The sequence below is a fragment of the Accipiter gentilis genome, chromosome Z, assembly GCF_929443795.1.
Source record: "Accipiter gentilis chromosome Z, bAccGen1.1, whole genome shotgun sequence".
Classification (NCBI taxonomy): domain Eukaryota; kingdom Metazoa; phylum Chordata; class Aves; order Accipitriformes; family Accipitridae; genus Astur; species Astur gentilis.
The window spans coordinates 42,687,576-42,707,064 of NC_064919.1; the positions used below are offsets into that span (position 1 = coordinate 42,687,576).

At 36.2% G+C, this 19,489-nt stretch overlaps 1 protein-coding gene across 1 annotated transcript in view; it reads left to right on the top strand.

The window, feature by feature from the left end:
- FANCC (FA complementation group C) overlaps window positions 1-19,489 on the top strand; it is a 92,984-nt gene that overhangs the window by 21,031 nt on the left and 52,464 nt on the right. The window contains exon 4 of the mRNA XM_049796255.1: window positions 2,133-2,227. Coding sequence (XP_049652212.1) covers window positions 2,133-2,227 — 95 coding nt within the window. The remainder of the gene's footprint in view (window positions 1-2,132; window positions 2,228-19,489) is intronic.

A 19,489-nucleotide genomic window follows, 5' to 3' on the forward strand; every position in this document is an offset into this window, starting at 1 on the left:
ACACCAATATAAGTTGGTTTCACATAGGTTGGGATTTGAATGTATCTAGCTAAATCTGTGTAAACTCATTGTGCTGGCAAAGTACACCAATATATCATTTATCTAAGCTTTGTTTTTATCATTTTAGCTTTCATCATACTGATTTACATTTTTGACAGGCAACGATATATGCAATTCACTTAATAGTATGCAGCAAGTCATCATGTGTAGCAAAAAGTCTTCTCATCCAGAAGTCTAATTAAGCAGTTACATGCATTTTTTTCATCTCTTTCCTTTATTTTTTTAGGTCAAAAGAAAACCATAACTTAAATAAAATGACTTAATGGCATACTGGATACAAATAGGATGAGTCAAGAGAAGGAACACTTGAACTATATATACTTCGGGATAGGCAACTTGGATTTGATTTCACCCCCACCCTCCTGCCCCAACTCTTTCTGTATAGTTTGATGTTTTTAAAATATAAGTCATATAATTGACAATTATCTCAAAAGCCAGGCTTTATAGACAGACTAAATTTTAGTACTAACAATTAATAATGTTTAAAATCTTCATTTTCCAGGAAGCAAATGGCTATAATTTAGTCATTTAAACAAAGAAAACAGTATTTGTTTCTTTTTCCTCCCATACAATTTCATATCAGAGTTTAGGTGAAGTGTTTTTTTAAGGAGATAGAGTTGCCTGTTAGTGCTGATGTCTGAATGCTAGTTGGATGTAGTTACAATCAAAGTATAATGATACTTTGAATATCTGCTGAGCAGTATGCAAGATGTCTCCTTTAACTCCAATCTTAAACAGTCTAGGAAATGATTAGTCTTGTAAAAATCCATATTAAAAAAAAAATCCCCAAACACACAATGGCAGAATACCCCAAATTGTATTCAGTTAAATGCATATGTTTGAGAAACCATTTCTGTGCAGAGATGTTAGTCAGTGGGAGGCCAGTAATGGCCTACAGGCTTGTTGGACATTTATTGAAGAATACTGGTTTAAATCAATATTAACTTCTCTGATCACCTGGTGAAAATACAGGCATTGCTTAATGGAGCTTTTCTTTTTACTTCAGGCTTTGCCAACAAAGCACTTCTAAATAATATTGTTTATTACATCCTGTATAACAAATACACAGAAAACAAAAGAAATTACTTGTTGAGCTTGATAATCAAATTGTCTCCTAATATAATTTCTAAAACTCATGTAGTATTACGTTTGTATTATTTTTACTTACTAAGTATTATATGAGAGCTACAATGCTACATGCAGTTTTCATAATTTTTTTAACAATCGTGCAACTTTATTCTGGGATGAAATTCAGTGTAGAGACCCTTCATATCTGCCAAAGAACATTAAAAAAACCCAAGTCTATTGAAAACAAAGTTGTAGGAAATAATCATGAGTTAAATGGCTCTTCAGCTGCTTACTCCAAATAATCAGCTCCTCTATAATAATATCTGTGCATCTGAGCAGTGACACTATTGCTCAGTATAGTAGGTTTTTAGAGAAGGCAACTAATTTCCAGCAGTGGGTTAGAATTAAGTGAAACCCGATCTGATCCTGAACAGAAAATCTCAATAGGATTTTTTTCCATCAGCATTTAGCTATTCTGCTGTCTGCAGAAATGTACAGAAAACTTGATGTTTTACATTCTTGTTATGAATGATTTCATACTTCACAAGCTTAACTTTTTCAGAAGTGAGCATTCTTTAGTTGTGCAAGCTTTGGACACAATGTAATAACTATTTTACTACTGTTGATTGTTGTTTATTATTAATTATATTATTTAGACACTGAATTTAAAGTTCCTGATGATAGCTTCAAGTGTTATTTATGGAAATGAATCACTAGGTCATGCATGTTTCTTCAGACCATCTAAATATTGTATGGATTTTGAACTCTTTGATACCTTTTATACTGCTATTGGAGGCAATGATTACACAAGAACTGCATTTGAATAACATTAAATGCGTGGTGTGAATCTGGTAGAATAGAAGCATTATGAGTTGAGACTGATATTTAGGGCTTTAGTTTTGTGGTTGAATAGGGATTGTTATGTGTAATTCTGTCTATGTTTTGATTTTTCTTTTTTTTTTTCTTTTCTCTAAATGTATCCTTATTTGCTTTTTTTCCTGCAGATGAAAGCCAGAAGACTCTGATGTGGTGCTTATGTTGTCTATACAGCAGTGAGCCACAGAACCCTGTGGAATTGAAGGCCAACAGCTGGATACGGGTAAGTGAATGGATCCTTCCCAGCACTGCTTTGAATTAAATTGATTATTTAAAGGTGCTACATCTATAACATAGAGACACTGTCATTTAAGAAACTGCTCCAAACACAACTTGCATAAATATTGTGTTGATGTATATATCACTCTAATTATAACAGTCAGTGCTAGTCTGCCATTTTAAATATTGAAAAGATGTGGCATTTTAAAGTGGGTAGTTTTGATGGCTTTTAACCCAGTAGATTCACCAAGTCCAGTAACTATGAATAGTGAGCAATGACCACAAATCAGAAGGGAAGAGTTACTAGAAAAAAAAAAAAAAAAGAACCTTTCCATTAGGATAAATTAAATAACCTGGAGAAATGCCATAGTTTGTTTTGAAAACAGCTCATATTTGCTCTTTAATTTTATTCTTTTTTGCTTTTGTTTAATCTCCTGCCTGTGAAGAATTTAATTGTATCCAAACTTTCTTCAAAGGCCGTCAGAGGGGAGGGGTAGCGCGTGTGCAGATTTATATTTAGGGACTTGAGGAATAATGAGTCCTTAACTTTAATCCCAAATTTAGGGTTTTGCATGGCACATCTGTTCATATTTTATATATTTCCACACTGAACTAGCAAAGCACATCAGCATGTGAATAACTTACTGCACATTGATGCTTAATGCTTTGCATTGCTGAATAGCAATTTGAGGGTGCAGTGTTGTTGGTTTTACGTCCTTGCATTCTCCATGCTCCATATCAGAATATGGTTAAAAATATTAATGGAGTTGCTAATGTATTTTTTCATATCTTACAGTCCTCACAACTAGTGAGAATGTAGCAGCCCGATCAGTATTTATGTATGTCTGCTAAAGCTGAAGATACTCTTAGGCTTCTCTAAGTAGTTCATTTCTTTCTTACTAGTTGACTTTGTATATGTCAGTTTATCTAGCTATGCATGTAATACTAGGATGTACAAATTATTATAAAATAGGTAATGGTACTGCAGATGTTTGTGTTGGTGTATTTAACTGTGTAGTATTTTGATTTAGGAGTAATCTCAACAGGAAGTTCTCACAAAATTTCAGATGCTCTTATGTGCCTGTATATACCTATTTGGTGGGTTGTACCACACACCATGAAATTCTCAACAACTTAATACTAAATAAATCACCCTTATTTTCCTTCTGTCTTTAACCTTTTTCAAGAGGATTTTCCTGAGGTTAGTATACTTGGAATTCACAGTGTGGCAATGCATGAATACCAAAGTGAAGTGATGCAAAAAAATTTCTGCCTTTTCTAATGTAGTCTTGCTGGTTGGATATATTCTTCATAATGACATAGGAGATGCACAATAGCATGCATTTAGTTATCAAACAGGGCAAAAATTGTCATTTTATTTGCTATAAGTGGCAGCATATTCATTAATGATGTTAAGTGGTGAGGAAGAGTTGTACCCAATGTTCTACAGATAGCTTCCGTTTCTGGGAGGGAAAACCCCATTTGTTTTAATCTAGATCAGTTGCCTTATCTGGTTGATGTAACTGAACTGATGGTGTTGCTGATATAAGAAAAAGTATCAAGTAAACAAGAACAAACAGTTGGGGATGGGTGAAGGTGGGACTGCTGCTTTTGGCAGCACTGCCACATGAAGCTGCCTTAGGTTGGGGCTAACATATAAGCATTTGATTCAAGCCTCACTGTAGTCTGCAGGAATTTTTCCACCCGCTCTGTGTGTGTGAATCAACCCTAATAGTCATTGTGACTTGATGGGTCAAGAGTTAACCTAAAAGTGATAGGGAAGAGGGCATGGAGGAGTTCAAAGCACAAACATGTCTTACTAGCTATTTTTATCTTTTAGCACCTCCCTAGTTGCCTAATGTGTGTGTAGCATAACATGATCTGAAATGTAATATGTTCAAATTTTGATGGGAGGGAAAGAAAGAGCTCTTGGAAAACTTCTAATTAAAAAAAGAAGGATAAGTAAGGGAGGTTGTAGCATAAGAATACAGAAGTTGAGATTAAAAGAAAGGGTATTATTAAATTGTTTTCTATAGTTGTTAGAATTTCTTCTTAGTTTCTTACTGTCCAGTGTGCATCATCACAAAGCTTTTTGAAAAAAGTGATATCTCCTTTTCCTAATCATCACTGTAATTGCACTCACCAGCAACTGTGATATCATGCTTGTCTGTACAGAAGAACCCAAGTTAGATATTTTGCTACTCTTGAAGGCTTTCTTTTGCCATGTATGATAATGATTTATGTTTAAAAAAACCCACCATACAGTAAGTTGACATACCTAGTGCATGCTTAACATTGTTTCCTCCTGAACTGCTTTATTTTCCATATTATATGTGTCTCAAAACATTGTCACAGAAAGGGATCAAGACACATTTGCGATGAGAGCCGTAATTTGAGGTTTACATCAGCTGTTTTCATACCGACTGGATGGCCAGCCTCTGCAGTGGTTTGATCTGACCTCAGCCTTGTTTATAATGTGGTGGGAGCTCTTTACAGCAGGGATATTCACTGTCTGGTGGAGAAGATGCCAAACACACTGTGGTACACTATGAAAAAAAATGGCCAAAAGTCTAAAAATATATAGTTGAAACAAATTCTTGGGGATGCAGAGGAAGGTAGTCTTGTGGCTACATGATAGTAAAGGGAATTGAAATCCAGAAATTAATTCTAAATAAAGCTCTGAAATTTGAATGGTCCTTTGTCGACGTGGAAGTCACGGACACTGCACACTATCAATATGATCAAGGCAGATGCCACTTTATTGCCCAAATAGCTTGGTTTATATAAGTATTTTAGTTCCTGCTCATGCGTAAGCCATCTGTTGATTGGTTAGCATGTGCTGTCCACGCGCCTAAAACAATAATTTGATAGGATAAGGCCTTCTGATCACGCGAATGGTTCCCTCCGCCTGTATCTTGTCTTATGTCCTGCTTTCAGTCACGTAGGCCCAACTTTGTTCAGGTTTTTGTGCTTATTTCATCAAACTTTGTAGCAACAGTTAGTCTTGTTCTACTTTTTGTGCTCGCTTCATCAAACTTGTAGCAACAGTTAATCTTCGCTATGTCCTTGAGGTCTTCTGTCTGCAGAGGCCTCTGGCTCACGGAATAATCAGTTCCATTGTGCCTGGATTGTTCACTATATGTCCATTGTTTTCCAAATATCCCACAGTCCTTAAAAGGTTTTTAGTATTACAGAAAACTTGCCTGTACTTGGAATGAAATGGTAGATTACCCAAGGTATTTAAGCTCTACCTAGAGGGTATGGATGGAAAGCCATCCATGACCACACAGAACACAGGAGTCATGGAAAAGGGGTTTACATATAGGAACTGCTGTTCAGCTTCTGTGGAAGTGACCTTCCCAGTAGCCTCGTCCTTTGGCCCTGCAGCTGAGAGTTAATTTTATCTCCTTAACTTAATATTTCAACATACACTGAGGAGGAATACTCAGTTTTTAAAAAGGTAAAGTAGTTCACTGTGTATGCCAGCATGCATCAAATAAATTGGGACCTGTGGGCTTACATTTAGTTCATCATAGAAGAAAGAAAATGTAAAAAAGGAAAGCAAACTAACCAACCAAAAAAACTCCACCCAAATGAGGAGGGGTGTGTAATGGAAATAGACAACTTTACCTGCTTACTATTAACTGTTTAACAACAACAACAAACCTTTTTAAGGTTGCTTCCTAATTTTATTGGTTTTAAATGTGGCTTACATGAAAATTTTCCTCTCAAAATTAAAAGTTGTATCTGATTGTACAATAATATTATTCCGTCAAGTTAGTGGTGAATATTCTTCTTTCCTTTGTTTTTATAGCTTGTACATTGGCTATTAAATTACACCTTGCTTTTTGTCACAACAAGTGTGAATACCAAAAGAGTACTTTGTGGCCTTTCAGTGCATCTTTGACTAAGGTCATTGATAGGAAGGCGGATCTTAAGTCTTTTGTTTTCAGCTACTAAACTCTATTTTCAAAGTAGCAAAAAATGTATTTGATGCTTGCTTACTTTTAAACTTTCCTGCCATTGTCATAGAAAAACTGTGTTGTTTTTAATGACAAGAAGGGTAGCTACCCATTGAAGCACAAGATTGTCTAGGTCTGCAAGTCCTCTAAAAGAATAAAATGTGCAAAGAAATGACTTGGATTTTAATTAAAATGTGCAATGTAGACTGCAGTGTTTTTAGGATTAGTTTCTGATTAAAATGGTAGAATTTTTAATTATTCTGAATGTTAATGCTGGAATCTAGGTTCTATACGTCTTCTATACAGCCAGATGCAGTGTAGGAAGCCAAGATACATGCTGCCACAGATTTCTCACTGATGAAATCAGTCATGATCTGGTGAAACCAATCTCTAAGAAAGTGATTTAGTTTCTCCAGCTGGCCTTCTCCAAGCAGAGTTGGAGCTGTGCAGTTAAGTGTGGTTCTAACATGGGCTTCTGTCTGGTGGGGCTAGAACAGCTGCCTTTCACTGCAAGTTACCCTTACAATCACATTGCAGCAACTAGAGAGCTTTTCTGAAGTATATTTCCATTTTACTAACTTGGTCACACCTCCTCCTCTGCTCTCAGTTTATAAACTGTGATTATGAATTTTTTATGGCTTTGAAATTTGTTTCAAATACTGCTTTTGTTGTATAGTTTTTGAAGGCCATACATACTTCTGAGAGTGTTACAGCCCATCCATTTTCAAATTGGGTAAACCAGGAACAGTTAAAATCCTTATTTTAATTTTTTTTTAAATTATTATTTAATTCTTTTTAAGATAGATGTTTTCAATGCTTTACTTTCCCTCAAAGGAATACAAAGGAACAAGACTGTATATGTAATAGCTTAAACGTAGGGGTGAAAGGCCTATCAGCCTTGGCATGTGTTTTTAGAGGTGGTTTTTGGGCTTGGCCAAATATTCCTTTCTGGAAAGGTGTAGTTCTTTTGGTTATCTGTATCCTGTGCAAGGGCACATTAAATTAATGGCCACAAAAGTAATAGGTGTTCTTTGTAAGAGTAATTTTTAATTGCACTGGAATTGTAAAATTATTTTTGTTATCTTTTCCAAAAATACCTACTGAAACTTGTGTGTTTTATCTTTCATAAGATCTCATAAGTGCTTTTTCTTACCAGTGTTATTCTGTGTAATTTTTGAACTGAGGACGGTATGATGCCAAATCAGTGTAAAAATTTTGATTCAGAAAGTTTTAATTTTATTGCATTTGTTAGTGAGTTTTTAATTCCTCAACAGAACTGTGTAAAAAATAATGCTCCTATGAAAATACTAAAATTGATTTAAAAAAAAAAAAAAAAAGCTTCTAAAACTCTGACTTATCTAGTAATCATTTGTGAATGTTGCTAAGATGTTTCTGCTGTAAGATCATGGTTTGCAGTCCTTGCCTCCCCATCTTTGAGTTTAATTTGTCAATTTTCTGCTGAGATAAGCAATGTTTGTGGAAAGGTGGTGCACACCACTTATTTCCAAATACATGCAATGGAAATCAGAGACCATATTATTATTTCTTTTGGACACTGTCAGCACTCAATGAACAAAGTTCACCACTTGAGAGTACCTCTTTGAGAATGCAAATGTAGGCTTTTTAGGTAAAGGATTTCCATTTTGGCAAATTTAGTGTTTGTAGTAAAACTGCAACTTTTGCTTACTGGAGTTTCTCTGCTTTTTAGGGAAGTAGAGCTATACCAGAACTTCAATGTAATCTTGTTGTTTTTTTACCAGCAAACATGGAAACATGCTTGAAAACCATTAGTTTAATATGGTACGTGTTTAGTAGAACCACCGCTTGTACAGGAATGCTCGAATGTTTCTGGTAAAAAGGCTTTTGTGGAGGTTTTTTGTTGTTTGGGGTTTTTTTTTGTTTTTTTTAAAATTTGAGTTATAAATCCGAAAACATAATGTCAAGGCCTTCTGTGTGGGTTCTTTCCCTTCAGTATTGTTACACATGGATGACACATAAAAGCATCTGAATGTAAGTCTTGTTTTCCAGAAGAATGCAAGGCATATGTACCTTGAAATTGTATTTGTTCAGACTAAATTTGATGGAATTCTGTCTGGGATATTATGTTGTACTGAAGTGTTTTGCAGTGGATTGCTACTCCTCAAATAGGCCAGATCAAGAAATTTACTGCCAATTAAGCACAGGATGTATGAGATTTTTAGTGATGTTCTCCGGATGACCTGGTTTTTTTTTATGATCATCTTGACTTTTTAATTAAACTACAATTTTGAGTTGGTTCAGTTAATGAAGCACTGACCTTTCACCCCTACATCTGAATCTGTGCCAGAATTTTCAGCAAAATTAGTTTTCAAGACCTTTGCTTTCTGTGTAGGAATATATCTAAGACTGAATGAATTAACATTGAAAGGATAGTCCCTCAGTGACGGTTCAAAGTGGAAAAGCTTGTGATTTACTGCTTGGGACAGATGCACCTGCATTGAAATGCTTAGTTACCTCTCACTATAAACTTGCAGTTGTGTCTGGTTTTCCTTTCCTCTTTAGATGTCAAGTGCTTCTTTGCTCATATCTTGTATCATCCAGCTCTCTGATCAGGTGTTACCATATTTGTCCTTCTTAATAGTTTAATTCATTGAGTTATTTTGGCTAGGCAATGATATTCAGGAATAGAAGAAAAACAATGCTGTTATAAAAACAGGTTTTCAGCAAAATGAAATATCTTAGAATTTTAGGATTTAAGTGGACTTCTCTTTTGTCAGCCAGGGAAGAGTTGCTTATTGATTTACTGGGACTTTGTGAGATTATTTAGTTAATTCTGAGGAATTTTCATAGAAATTTAAATAGAATTATTACAAGAAAGAATTTAGAAAGTAGACATTGATGGAACTACAGGAAAGTTGTGGAGAACAGCTGAGAAAAAGCTGGAAAGAAGTCATGTATAGAAATGTCAGGAAGTGTGAAACCTATGTGTGTGTGAGTGTTCTCATGTATTTTGGCTTCTATTTGGAATGAGTTACCAGAGCACTTTCAATGTTTCTGTCACAATGAGGATAGTAAGGCATCACAGTAAATCATGAAGGCAATGAGGGGGACTAGCTTATCTTTGAGAAATACAGGGTTTCTCATCATTATAAAGTATTCAAAATAGCTTTTATGTGAAATGGAAGATGAAAAAGGGAGGTAGACTCTATAATTCTCATCATAGGATCATAGAATAGTTTGGGTTGGAAGGGACCTTTAAAGGTCATCAACCCCCAGCGACGAGCAGGGACATCTTCACCTAGGTCAGGTTGCTCAGAGCCCCATCCAACCTGACCTTGAATGTTTCCAGGGATGGGACATCTATCACCTCTCTGGGCGACTTGTTCCTGTTCCAGTGTTTCACCACCCTCATCATAAAAAATTTCTTCCTTATATCTAGTCTGAATCTACCCTCTTTTAGTTTAAAACCATTACCCCATGTCCTATCACTACAGGCCCTACTAAAGAGTTTGTCCCCATCTTAGTAGCCCCTTTTAAGTATTGAAAAGCTGCAGTAAGGTCTAAAGACCTTAGAATAAGAAAATTATATTTTCTTCCTGTGTCTGTTTTATGGGAGGAAGCTCATTTTGCAGGATATATGGCTTATATGTATTTGTTAAAATGCAGCCTGTGGAGTATGAGAGGAAAAGTTTGGATCTGGACACAGTTGTTCACAGTACGTAGTAATGGCGACTTTGTTGCTTATTGTGATAGCTATTTACTAACTTAGGAACAGTGGTGTATATTCTTGCATACCGGTAGATGGCATTCTTCATATTACATACAGGTGCACATATGTTTGTTTTATATTACTATGTACACAGCTTTCGATTTCACAGCATTCTAATACCTACTCTTCTAAGGGAAGATGAATGTTTTCCTTTAATAGTAATCTCTAGATTAGAAGCCAGCTTCACTGCTGCCCAGATTGTGTGGCATTATTTTGAGTCTTAGCTGTTTAATGATGCTTGCACTAGTGAGACTTCTGTGTTAAGATTCCTGAAATTTTTGGTAACAATTCAGGATGCTCGGTAATAGGAAAACTTATTTAATGATCTTCTTTCCTGTATGCACAGTGCATGCAGTTGAACTGACTTTTGTATTTCTTGCCCATAATTATTCCAGAGATGTGGAAGAATTCTGTGTTTTCACTTGTTGTTATGATAATTACTAATTCTACATATTTATATTTTTTTTTTAGTACTTAGGGGCTTTGTATCTGAAGATTTGTTGTATTAAACACTATACACAAACATTCTTGGTTCTGAAGTGGTTACAGTGAAAGACTCATCATGGAAATAGATTTAGAAAAAAGAATGAAAAAAGAAACAACTATTCCTTTCCTCCAGCTGCCCCCTTCCCTCTCTGTTATAAAATTGCAAATAGTATTCTGAACAGTGCAAGTTTTTTTTGTATTTCCCCTCCTCTGTTATTTCCTAGGCAAATCTTATTATGCTATTCATTATTATTCATGGTGACCCATTTATGTATGGTCACACAGTGTATTTTTAAGGACAAGTGATCTGTCTATTCCGGAATGTTTTTAGTATGTCTGTCATCATATTACTTGGTTTGCTGCTCCCATGTTTTAATTTATTCTGTCACCTTTTTCACTGCTTCTGGTTTCAAAAGTTTATTTGTTGTAGGCATGAGACTCTCCCCACAATGTCAGGTACAACAAAGCATCCATTTTTTTGTTCTGGTACCTTGTTAAGAGTAAGCCTTTTGCAGTGCATTGGCACAGCAACTTCCAGCAAGCATAACAAGCTGCGAAAATTTACACTGCTAAATACCAGTAGATGGCAACCTCTGTATTAAGTGATTACCAGCATGTACATCGCCCAAACATGCGTAGAGTCAGAAACATGCACTCTTACATACCATTTTTGAAAAGTAGGGTAATTTAAATGTTGTTAGGGATTAAACTAATGGTAGTAACATTGCGGCCTTTCTCTGGTTCCATCTGGATGTGTTTTGTTAGAAAGGCAGTATTATGCAGTAGTTTGCTTTTAATTTGTCAAATTTGTCATGAGGATGACAAATAAAGATAAGTCCTTCCTCTAAGGAGCGACCAAGTTGAACTTGACTTATGCAACCAAACCAATAGGTATAATTAATAGGTATAAAATAATGCTGTTACAGACTCAGCATGAACAGGCCATTATCTTGAGTTGGTAACAAGAAATAGAAACTGGGAATTAGCTGTTATGCATTATACTTTCACTTAAGCTGTTCTATGTTACAAAAGTTTTCCATTCTTCATTAAAACTAAGCACAATTATTAAATAAATATGCCTCATAAAAAATGGAAACAAAGAAAAACAGTCTACCAAATATTCTGCTGCTAATGGTTGCCTGTTCTGGAAGCTTTTGTGAACATGCAGGAGATTCTGGATAATTACAGTGTAGTGATCCCTTTTATGATATTGTTTTGTTTATGTTTTGAGATTTTTAGATTATTCTTATAATTCATGATTGGTCAGAGCATTGAAGCACTTGGAACTTAATGTAATTTTAGAAGTTCTATTGTTACGCAATGAAATTATTAATGTCCTCATCATTCATGAAAATTTTAATCCAATTTTAAATCTCACATAGGCTCATATCCTGTGGACAGGATGGGAAATGCAGATTTTGGTGGCATTTGTAAGTTGTCAAGCCATTAAAGTTGCATCCAAAAAACCTGAATGTTGTATTTGACTTGTGAGTTAAGGAATAATGAGGAAGCATATTAGCTTTCTGAATAGGAAAAGCTGTCTTTAAGATGTTTCCCAGATATAAGGGGAAAACATAAAAAATACTGCTTCTCAATTCAGTGTTTAAAATTCTCTTTACATAGTTTTATTTTTTATGTGTGAAGCTAAATTTACAGGGTTTTTTTGTTTTAAACTTGATGTATCCATTTATTAAGAAAGTTGACTAAATAACAGCAAATGTACCTGAGTGAATGTAATTGTCACAACATTTAAACAGATGGTTTTCCCATTGTTTATTTAAGCAATAAAGGATCAGAAGCATTTGCGCCACCCTGGCTTCTGGGTAGTTCTCAGTCCACCATGTTGTACAAGGAAGTCTAAATATGTAATAATGGCAGCAACTATAAAATCGTGTTTTGGTCACCTAGTCACCTCTCTTGGTACCCAGTGCATATGCACACTCTTAGACTAGATCTCAGGAGCAGAAGGAAACAGGTATCTGAAGGGCATTTTATTCTAGAGTGGTTTTTCAGTTATGTATACTAGCAAAAATTAAAAAAAAAAAACTATTCTGACTGTAGATAGAACAGGTTAAATGCCAACACCCCACCCCCTGTATAGCTGAAAGGACATACAAGGCTCAGATGTGCCATTTAGTCAAAGGCCATGGTATTAAAAACCAGAAGAGCCAGAAGGCAGATTTCCTCATTGTCATTATTTGAGATAAATTAATTGGTGTTTCAAAACAATTTTCAGTTAATTCAACTAGTGGAAGCTGGTGAATTGTTATTACAGACATGAGTGCAAAAGCTATACACACATGTGTTGTGTAAAATGAAACATAAAAATGAGATGTTTTAGAGAATGCATGAGGAAAGTGAAAATAGTAAATTCTGTAAAACAGTTTGTAAATAAGACTGAAAAAACCCCAGTCTTAACAAACTGGAGGCCTGACTCACAGGTTAGAGATCACAGTGTGATCAGGATTTGGAACAAGTGGTGAGACACGTTAACAGGTGTAGACCTAACTTCTGATGCCTTGTATTTGTGAAGCAGCAATTTGACAACTAGAATTTTGTCAAAAGCAAACAAAAAAGCTTGTGTCAGTCAAAGCTAAAGCATGGGGAGATAGAGTGCTCATTTTGTCAGAGACAGCTAGCAAATCAAATCTGCCATGGGGAAAAAAACCCAGATGAGCTTGATGGAGCTTCATAACTTTTGCCAGGAGCTGCAGTAGTGGACAAAAATAAATAAATAATAAAATCTTCCAATTCAGGAGAGTAATACTCAAAGTGCAGAATAAAGCTGAAGAGGCCTAAATATTCCATGACTCTTTCCTGAAGGCTAGCTGTTCTGAAGAACACTGGAGTGGTACATTTGTTGGCCATGTACAAAACCAACCCAACCCAAAACTACTGAAAGATTACTAGATTAAATATATAAAAGGAAAATATCTGATAATGACACACAAGGAGAGATGTTTCTGATTGGATGCCAGATATTAAACTTGCTGTAACATCAGGGTCACTGTTAAAAAAACAGAGCAAATGTTATCAAGTTCAGCCCTTTCCATGGGGAAAACTGCTTTTGTTTCTTTGGCTGTCATTTGGGTTGGGTATAGCAGTCAGTTTGTGTCACCAGAATGCAGCAACATTTTTTTAAAAATCAAGAAGTTCTATGAATCTGGAAGAAAATAATAATAATACCCAAACCCAACAATAAAAAAATATGGTCAGAAGCTCCAAGCCATGTTTGAAAGAAGCAGAACTTCTGAGTTAAATGAAACAAGCAAAAATGCCTTTGCATAGTTGTGGCATACCTGTGGAGAAGTGTATAGCAAGACAGATTGTACTAAGATGTACTAAGATACACATACATGTATCATGTATGTGGATGGACTGTATAAAAAGTCTTCAGAATGCAGTTTGTGCACTTCATCAAGCTGCCTGAACCGTCCTTATGAGCGTATCTTTGTGCAAAATTGTTTAATAAATGTTCTGTGCAGTTTGTGAAAAGAGTTTGAGAAACAGAAGGGATTAATTTAAGAAAAAAAAATCCTCAATTATTGTGACCATCTCTGCAAGAAAACAGAGATGATATCACTGCAGTAATGCGATATCACTATTTGATGTTATCGCTATTTTAACTGCATTTCAGTTAAAATAGGAAAATGCTGCTGTTTGTATCATAATGAAAGCAAGAGTAAGAACTCTTACTCTTTCACTGGCCTCAGCTCATGCGGTAAAATGTTTGGGGTTTTTTGTGTAGATGGAAGTTGAGCTTCAGATGAAACGATAATAAACCAATTGTGGCCATTCAGGAAAAAGGTCTGAGGATAAATTTAGTAATCAAAACACTTTTCACCTCTAAATATAGCATTTTCAAAGGTAAATTCAGACCCTGGACAGAGTTGCTGTTTACTGGAAAAATCCAGTAACTTACCATTTGGAAAAACCTCAGTGAGGCAAAACTTAGGTGTAGATCAACTGTTCTAATTTGTGTAAGATCTGAGAGTATTCGAGACAGAGGCTAATTGAAAAGACTTGCTAGTGGCACCTTGTGAGGCTGAGTATTGAGGCCATTATCTGAGAGAGGCGGTTGAGTGTAGGTACATGGACGCTGACACTCTTGGTGTGAGGGAGCGCCAAGGGTGGGCTGCTCCACGGGGGAAGGTGAGCCGGGATCCCCCGGTGACTAGCACGCAGGTGCAGGCCGTGGCTTTACACAGAAATGGCGCAGCTGCACAAGAAGAGCAGAGCAAGTCCGGTGACAATCGCCAGGGTCAGCCATGAGTCCAGTGATCGCCAGACCAGGTTCACAGTGATGAGGCAGGTCCAAGGTCAAGCCGGGAAGTCACGGCCATGGGTCAGGCTCCGGAGCAGCGAGCTGCACGACCAGCCACAGGCACGGCTGCAGCATAGCTCAGGCCAGGAACAAAAGCTTTGTTTGCCTGTGCTTACATGCAGTTCTCAAGTGAAGCCAGAAGGACCCAGCTTCGTACAACTCTTGCTCACGCAGCACTTTGTGACACCCAGCCTTGAGCACAGGCAGCCGAACCCCTAGGAAGGAGGGATAAGGAAGATGCAGTTAGATGCCTGTTCCGTTCGTACAAGCTTTCCTAAGGCTTCTGCATTTGACTTGTCAGAGACTGGATACTAGCTAGATAGAAAGCTATTTTTATCCTATTTCTGTTCCTGTGTAATGAAACTTGTCTCATTTCAAACATACCATGTATAATAACTGTTAGAGGTAGCATTAGGGAATGTAGTTTAAGAGTACAAGAATGTAATTTAAGAATACTAGTTCAGAGGGTCAAAACAACATGGTTCTGATTATTGGTGTTAAACGTTTGAGAGGGCAAAGGGAGGGTGTCGCAGTACTCTGGTGGTTTCGTAAGACTTGTCATGGTGGTTCCTTTAAGACACTGGAAAAAAAATATTAAAAGAGAATAATAAGGCTTATTGACAGATTTAAGAATTCTTGGTTTTGACCGAGGTGTTTTAGACTGGTCTCAAATGAGTATGACGGGATACAAAGAGATGTATTAAGGCTTATTTCAGAAGATGAAATTGCAGGCCAAGTGAAGTGAGAATCCACTAAAACTGGGTAGGCATAGATTTACTTACTTTTTTAGAAAAATAAAAGTACTTTTCATTGTTGCTCTATTTCCCAGAGATAACCTCCCTGTAAGATACTATATTTAATAAAGGTTTTTTTCCCTATTCACTTATACTGAATATGCTGTGGCTATTATAAATGCAATGTGTGCAATTATAAGTGCAATGTCTAGCACTTGAATTATTAGTCTATATAGTATATTGGTAGGCCCCAAATAAGTAGGCTGTTTTTGAGGTTTTCCACACTAGTGGTGTTTCGGGGTTTTTTTTTTTTGCTTTGTTTTCTGATTGAGATTTCTTTCAGTCTTACTTTTGCCTTGAATTATTTTTGAGTGATACAATGTGAGGTTTCTGCAGATGTGAATTAGGAGAACTAAAAATTTGCATGAAAAGTCCTAAGAAGGCTTAGGCAGTTAAGCTAATTTTCCTCTATCTTTCAGTTGCCACTTGTATACAAGAGGTAACCGGACAATCTGTGCACTGTGAGAACAGCTCTATAGATGGTGATAGAAAGGACTTTAGTGGGGAAGTGGGACAGATTACTATGTGTGAATTTTTTCTGCTCAATGGTCACAGTGTATTTCTCCTGGATGGACAAAGCAAAGTTTGTTTATTTAATGTCTGAAACACAAAGGTGAGTGTAGTCATTAGAGATTGAGAATAAACTGACACTGGGATGTCGCAATCTAATATAAGCTTGCTGGAACTGGAAGTAATCTGGTAGATGAAAGAATTGTCTTGTGGTGTGGAAAGCGTGTGACAGTGAAGAGCTTTATCTGCTCTCCAGACACTTTCCAAATTCCTCAAACATGAAACCCCAGAGAACGTTCTCCATCCAAGCATTCTCTACTTTGTTTAATTGGTAAGCAAGAGGTCCACACAGGGAGTCCAGATGATTTGATCTAATTAGTGTGGTAATTTGTAGCCATTACAGACTGCTACAATAAATAAGAGAGGTTGACTAATATATTTTGTAGTGAAGCAGTTTTTTCTGCCACAGAGAATTTCAAAATCTAATCTCAAATTCCCTTATGAACACTCTCTTGCTGTAACTACCAGTGCTTCATAATAGCTCATGCCTATGATCAGACGTTTGGCTTTCCTTGGCACCAGTGGTTTTTGTGAAAGACCTCCTTCTATCAGTGGGTATTCAGGAGGTTTACTCTCTTCCATCAAGACACCTTGCTATGGAAAAGTGCCTCAGCAGCTCAGGTTCACATACACATAATTACATTTTAATCATCGTGGTTCTTCAGGTAAACAATGAAAAATATATTCTTCACAGGTACACTTGCTTGAAGTAATAGGGGGACTTTAGGATTGACTTGGTCTCCATTAGCATAGTTCTTTTATTACTTCCTTCCCCTTGGAAGGACTTAACTCTGTACTGTCAGACTAGAATCTCACCTGGAAGTTTGAGTCAAATGCCTTTACTTCTTATACAAGACTTCACACTGGGATCCTTTAAGCTTCAAATGTACAATTGGTTTCTCAATGTCTAATCCACTCAGTCAGCTTTTCTGCATCCAGTAATATCCTTTCTCCTGTGATGGTGAATCCTTTAACATCTGTCAAGGGAGCTGGTTTCACTTTTTACCTCTTTAGTCCAGGCGATTGTTGTAGTGACTTAGTATTGGGCAGGGAGACAATTTCACACTCTGTGAACAATTTTAATGTTTTTGTTCTCCTGTCAAGAGAAGTTTGCATATTAACATTTGAGAGTTCAAGGCTGTTTGTAATCCAATAACCAGATGATAGTGGGTAAGGTTGTAAAGCATTTTGCCTAGGTAAAAAGAATGATAAAACATGATCTTCTCTGAGCTGAACAGTAGTTCATACTGTGAATCATCAAACCCACTTGTCTGTCATTTCTCCTTGACTTTATGAAGGTGTTTTTATGGTGCAAGATTATGAGCTGGAGACCCAGGATCTGGGTTTCCTGAGGTGAACCATTTTGCACTGATAAGGAAGAAGAGACCCTTTTGCCCAGAACTTCTCCATATCTTGGTTTTTTTACTCTTTCCGTCTTCATCTGTTGGTCAGAGACTGATATACCTTCTCCCACATGCCCCTCTTTTTTCCCCAGGATCAGTTGTTGTTTAGTGTTTGTGTATCTTAGTCTTTTGGAGCTCAGTTGTAGTTCCTTCTTGTAGATTTGGCTCAGATTCACTGGGCTGTTTTCTTCTCCAAAACTCATGTTTAATAATTCTCCCCGTTTAAGTTTTTTTAAAAATAAACCTTTCTGTTGGTCTCCCCATTTGTTTTATTTCAGTTGCTGAAATAAACATGGCATAGTGCTTGTATAAAGAAAATGCCCATAAAGATGGTGAGTTCTGTTAAGATATACTGTAGGAGTGCAAAAGTATTCAAGTGATCCAGGCACACTCCACCAGAAGTTGGGCCTCATTCCAGTATGTGTGGGATGATTACTTGAAGTTCTGTTCATACCTTCACCAGACGATAGGTCATCTTGGAGGGTCCCTGAAACAATGCCATCCTTGGCAGAATGTCTTTTTCTAAGACAACTCCAAGATCCTTTACTAGACTGCAGTTTCCCACAGTATGAATTTGCATTCAGGTAAGTACTCAAAAATGAGAGAAGGTTTTCTCTACCACCTGAAGAGCTGTTGTCTGTTGAACATTTACTAACTTCCTTACCAACTTCTTTCTAGTAGGAATTGAATTTATTAGGGTGTATACTACCCTTCTGAGGTCACACATCTATCACAAGGTAGGGCAGGTTATGATATGCTCTTTTTGCAAAACAATCCCTTTTCCTTGAATTCTCTTTTGATGGAATAGATGTTTGCATGCCAGCACATGTCAAAGAATTGCAATTGCACTGTATTCTATATTTTTCAGAAGAAAAGGAATGACATTAATGGAGAATGTGACCATCATAAAAGAACATTTTTTGCCTTGCTTTTACTATTGTTGCTTATAAGCTTGGTTTAATATAAATTAGATCATTGTAATTTAAGGAGACTGTTCCATCTCTTAATTCTCTCTCTAACATTACCAACTTTTGTAGAGATGCATTAATTTATATGTGAAGATGTAGGTTGTACATTGGAATTATGATAGTCTTTTCTTAGGTGAAGAGTGTTGATTTGATTTTGTGGCCAATATACTTATCATCTTTTAATAAAACTTGTGACATACTGTTTTTATTTATATGCACGCTTTGTCAGATGGCTAAGAACACCTCAGAAAATGTTAGAAAAGAACATATGTTAGGAATATTCCAAATATAATGTAAAAAGGTTTTATCTTTTTTTTTTTTATTAAATATTCTCTTGTCTTTATAAAAGCAAGTCTACAAGCTCACATTTTTCTAGGAGATTGGAATTCAAGGTAACACAAAGAAGGTATTTAGTGCACAAATTATAGTAAACCTCAAGATCTGTTCTTTAGCCTGCTTTATTAAGTTAGGAAGAGCCTAAATCATTTGTCATTCCACAAGGCCAAATGGGCCCCAAAACCATTTGATTTAGAAAAATATTAAAATAATGTTGGGTTTACAATAAATGATGTCTCTATGAGATAAGAATACAATATTAAAGACATATATGGGTAATGCATCTATTAGAAAGCTTATGAATTACTAGAGGTCCTACTGAGAAACACGTGTTTTCTTCCTTATCTAGACAGTTTTGAGAGAGGGAGATTAAGAGCTGAACTGAGATATTTGGGTTAAAATTATGAATCAGCTATTTATTATTGAGAAAGTTAGAGGAGAAAGAATCTGTCATAGAGCATAGGTTTTAGCAGGGTTTTATTACAAATACAATGTTTTAAATTTTGTTTTTGTTGTTTCCCCCTTCTAAGGGGAGATTTTTGTGATAGTATCACTATAATATTTTACCATAGTTAAACTACAAAATAATAAGAAGGGAATGCCAGTTTAAGAGGGAAGTGGAGACATGGAGCAGGGGATCTGGTTTTCCCTAGCAGTTGTGGGAAGAGAGAGGTC